The 5412-nt window shown below is 29.1% G+C and overlaps 1 protein-coding gene across 1 annotated transcript in view; it reads left to right on the top strand.

Moving 5' to 3' along the window:
* The window catches only part of HELRODRAFT_175957 (hypothetical protein), a gene marked incomplete at both ends in the record, with an annotated part of 1221 nt that extends 851 nt beyond the window's left edge, over positions 1-370 (top strand). The window contains one exon of the mRNA XM_009023317.1: positions 243-370. Within this exon, the coding sequence (XP_009021565.1) occupies positions 243-370 (128 nt within the window). The remainder of the gene's footprint in view (positions 1-242) is intronic.
* Positions 371-5412: the final 5042 nt, after the last annotated feature.

Below are 5412 nucleotides of genomic sequence, written 5' to 3'. Positions count from 1 at the left end.
GGCAATTAAGTGTCTCACGTACGAATCTTCACCTCAAGTCCAACGTGTCGGTCTGTTTGTTGTGCATCTGGTCTAATATCTAATCGCTCAACTTTTTTGGTTCAGTTTTTCTCCCATCCATTTAAATGCTAACGAAAAAAAATTATATAATAACTCAAAACGGAATTATAAATATTAATGGAAAATAAATAAAGTTATATGGCTAATTTTAACTTTTGAATTTATTGATTTCACCAATTAAGAAATAAATTCCTTCGGAGTTGTGCGAGTTCATACGGAGAAAGATGAGGCTGCTGTTGATGATGAGGTGTCGACCTACTTATGTCGGATACATGCCAATGTCCCGTGCGATGCTAATAAGTTCATATAATTCATTTCGTCCCATTAATTGTTGAATTATCAATTTTTATTCTTCGTTTTTCTATTACGAAATGCTGACATTGTTGGAAGATTAATCAGTTTGAGAAGAAAATTTTTTGAAACCCTTATGAAGATTGAAAACTATTACAAATATTTTAACTCCAAAAGCTTTGTTTCAATAATAGTAATAAAAACTAATTACTGCCCAACTGATCTTATGAAATGGTGTGATTTCTATTAAATAAACTAAGAATCGTCAACATTTGGATGTCAAAAAATGACATTTTAAGTAACTAATAAAAGATTTTATTTATATATTAATTTATTTGTTTATTTATTTCAAGAGGGCCAGTGTAGCTCTGTAAAGAATCAAAAAAACGAAAACTCAAGTTAACACGTTTTAAGAACTTTATTGATACTCAGATTAACTGTAAAAATGACATTATTTACATCAGACAAATAATGAAAAAAATTAAAACATACGAATTTAAATATTTTCATTAAAGAAAAAAATCTAAAAAACTACAACCGCGAATATATACATTTAAAAAAATGGAAAAAATGTGAATACAATTTCTTACATCAAAATTGTTTCCTAAAAAAACTAGAATTGGAAATTAGAGAAATGAAAATATTTACATTAAATAAAAAAAGAAAAATTACAAATGTAAGTATTAACATTAAAAAATGAAATAAAATACGAATGTAAATATTCACATTAAATAAAAAAATTACAAAAAAACGAATGTAAACTATTTATATAAAAGATAGTAAAAATGTTTATAAAAAATTTATAATTTATAGGGGAATATAAGTTTTTTTTTAATTATATGCAGTTTCCGAAATAAATTAACTAAGATGCTGCGACTCGTTTCTTCTTATACTTATAATCTGGTCATACTCTTCCTCCATTTGTTTGCGGCCGTTGTCGTCATCTTCTTCCTCATGTAGATTGTTGACATCTTCATCCCTTTTTCTCTTTTTCGTTGTAAGAGTTGAATCTGCCTTTTTCTCAATTGATACGTTTCTTGAGTCTTGTTTTACCCATTCTTCCAATTTTAGGTAATATATTTTATCTTTAGCTATATTAAAATCGATTCAAAATCGATTATAATCACTCCAATTACAATATATTTAATAATAATAATAATATTTTATCAATTTTTGAAATAAATTCCTATAAATCATCTTTATTAACATTTAAAATTATCAACAATATAACATCTACAACTAATATAATGTTAATTAAGTAAAAGTAACGTGTCAACTTTAATTGACAAGGCGCGGGTTAAATTTTTTTATTGGATAAGTGTCCCATTCTAAGTAAACATGTGTGTGTATATTTGAAGCAACTTTGAAGGATGGATTTTTCAAGTAATTTAACAAAAGTTTTTAGTTCTTGATTGTGGTTAAATTTTTGCTTTTGATGTATTATGCTGGTTTAATTACTTTGCAACGAGTATTGTTAAAATTTTTGTTGAATCTTCAGACTAATTTATGAAGTTCCTTATTGATCGCTTTTTCAAAAAGTCAAAAGTTCAATAAAATGTTCATTAGTTAACACCTCATCATTTCAAGTTTCATTGCGCAACTAGCAAAGTTAATTGATTACCATCCTGTCTACTTGACACTTTTTGTAATTTAGAATGATTGGTGTTTGAAAACCATACATTGTGGGTCTCGTGACCGAGTGGTTAGCGTGTCCGTCTACCACTCCCACGACCCGGGCTCAAATCCTGCAGTTTCTACAGGTTTATCCGGGTAGCTGACCCCCGGCCAACCCAGCCGTCCATCCTTTCGAGGCTGGTAAATGGGTAGACGACGTAAGTTGTCGCATGTTGGCCGGCGAGATGGCTCAAGTGGTTCAAATGCGGGCAGAGTCTAACATCTCAATGGCTATCATATACTCAGTGTATATGATGCGGTGCTTGCGCGTGCACATCAATACATGTGTACATCGTGTGAAAAGGATAAACAGCCTTTGTGGCGAAGATGGCTGCTTCAAATCAATAGATGAGGGTTTGAAGAACATAATAAAGATATATAGATAATATATCTGTAACATTGTAAGTGGTTCTGCGTATGTCAGAGCTGCAATAATAAAGACTAAAAAAAAGAAAGAAAAAAAGTGTTTGACAGGCACGCCAAATGTAAATTTCCTCCATTTCCATTAGAGTATGAAATTGAATGTTTTTGGGGTTGGCTGAAAAAAACACTCGTGGTTATGCTGGACCCTTTTTTTCAAAATTATTTTTAATGTTTGAAAAATAAACGAATAAAAAAAAAAAAAAAAAGTAGGTCCAGAAGCAATTCTAAAAACGATGTTACATTACTTTGCGAAAACATTCGGTCGGATGACCTGGCCATTAATTTAATAGATCAGAGGTGGGCAAACTGTGTGTTTGTGTGTGTGTTTGTGTGTTGTGTGTGTGTGTGTGTGTGTGTGTGTGTGTGTGTGTGTGTGTGTGTGTGTGTGTGTGTGTGTGTGTGTGTGTGTGTGTTATTCCAAAAGCCAAATAGTTCTCATAAATTCAATTAAAAAAATTAATAAGTTTTAATAAATATATAAATAAATAATTAAATGATAATCAGAATAATAATATTAACACTGCTGTCGTTGCTGCAACCGCTTGTGCAATTGTTGCTGAGACCAGTGATACGTTGCTAAGACCAGTGAGACGTTGCTAAGACCAGTGAGACGTTGCTGAGACCCGTGAAACGTTGCTGAGACCTGTGAGACTTTGCTGAGACTCGTGAAACGTTGCTGAGACTCGTGAGATGTTGCTGAAACCTGTGAGACGTTGCGGAGACCTGTGAGACTTGCTTATAAAAAAAATGTACTTGAAGACATAATGTTGTTGCTTTGTTATTTTTTAATATTAATAATGTGTGATAATATTTCAACTCTTTTTTGGGTGATTTTATTCAAAAATAAATTAAATTAGTTGTAGTTTTGTTGCATTGCTCGGTGTTTGGTGGAGTTTCAGTGGTTTGTGCACGTCTGTTTGTTTGTGTGTGCGCGCGCGTCTGTTTGTGTGCGTGTGTCTGTGTTAGTTTTCAGTTTTAATTTTTCGAAAACAAAACCTTCCGGTCTAATATTTAATCGCTCAACTTTTTTGGTTCAGTTTTTCTCCCATTCAATTTGATGCTAACGAAAAATAAATTATATAATACCTCAGAACAGAATTATAAATGTTAACGGAAAACAAATAACGAAGTAAGATGGCCTATACAGGGAAAATAGAATTTTAACTTTTTGAATTTTTTGATTTCACCAATTAAGAAATAAATTCCTTCGGAGTTGTGCGAGTTCATACGGAGAAAGATGAGGCTGCTGTTGATGATGAGGTGTCGACCTACTTATGTCGGATACATGCCAATGTCCCGTGCGATGCTAATAAGTTCATATAATTCATTTCGTCCCATTAATTGTTGAATTATCAATTTTTATTCTTCGTTATTTTATTACGAAATGCTGACATTGTTGGTAGATTAATTAGTTTGGGAAGAAAATTTTTTGAAATCACAACGAAGATTGAAAACTATTACAAATATTTTATTAAAATCGATTTAAAATCGATTATAATCATTCCAATTACAATATATTTAATAATAATAATATTTTATCAATATTTGAAATAAATTCCTATAAATCATCTTTATTAACATTTAAAATTATCAACAATATAACATCTACAACTGATATAATGTTAATTAATACGATTAAATTTATAGCTAACCCCAAGATTGACAAAACTAACAATATTAATATAATTAAGCCATTAATGAATTTAAATAAAATAACATCCAGGAACTTTTGTTATTATGCACCTTATAAATGGAATAATCTGCCACAATATTTAAAATCAATTAATAATCTAACAGAATTTAAAAAGAAGTTGAGAACATTTTTAAATTGTTTAAGTTAAATGTATTAATATTTTATTTTTAATTTTATTCATTTTTTAAGTTTAAATGTATTGATGTTTTATTTCTAAGTTTATTCATGAAAATTTAAGAACTTTGAAGAATTTAAAAGACATTTATTACTTACTATGTTATTTCTTGTTTTATGGGAGTCAACCCTAGATAAGCATTTATTGCTAGGCTGACTCTTTCACTTTTTTTGTGAATAAATGGAATTAATAAAATTAATTCCGAAAACTTTGTTTCACTAATAGTAATGAAAACTAATTAATGCCCATCTGATCTTATGAAATGGTGTGATCGCTACTAAATAAACTAAGAAAGACTCGTCAACATTTGGATGTCAAAAAATGACATTTTAAGTAATTAATAAATGTATTTATTTATTAACTAATTTATTTGTTTATTTATTTCAAGAGGGCCAGTGTAGCTCTGTAAAGAATCAAAAAAACGAAAACTCAAGTTAACACGTTTTAAGAACTTTATTGATACTCAGAATAACTGTAAAATGACATTATTTACATCAGACAAATAATGAAAAAAGTTAAAACATAAAATAAACATTAAATAAAAAAAATTTAAAAAACTACAACCGCGAATATATACATTAAAAAAATGTAAAAAATGTGAATACAATTACTTACATCAAAATTGTTTCCTAAAAAAAACTAGAATTGGAAATTATAGAAATGAAAATATTTACATTAAATAAAAAAAGGAAAAATACAAATGTAAGTATTAACATTAAAAAATGAAATAAATTACGAATGTAAATAATCACATTAAATAAAAAAATTACTAAAATACGAATGTAAACTATTTACATAAAAGATAGTAAAAATGTTTATAAAAAAATTATAGGAGAATATAAGTTTTTTTTAATTATATACAGTTTCCGAAATAAATTAACTAAGATGCTGCGACTCGTTTCTTCTTATACTTGCTTATAATCTGGTTATACTCTTTCTCAATTTGTTTGCGGTGGTTGTCGTCATCTTCTTCGTGTAGATTGGTGACATCTTCATCCCTTTTTCTCTTTTTCGTTGTAAGAGTTGAATCTGCCTTTTTCTTGCGCAACTGCAAGAGAAGTACCTCGCATCAAAAACTATCACACATATTTGTAGA

The sequence above is a fragment of the Helobdella robusta genome (assembly GCF_000326865.2).
Source record: "Helobdella robusta unplaced genomic scaffold HELROscaffold_35, whole genome shotgun sequence".
Classification (NCBI taxonomy): domain Eukaryota; kingdom Metazoa; phylum Annelida; class Clitellata; order Rhynchobdellida; family Glossiphoniidae; genus Helobdella; species Helobdella robusta.
This window is presented reverse-complemented; position numbering and strand designations above follow the sequence as displayed.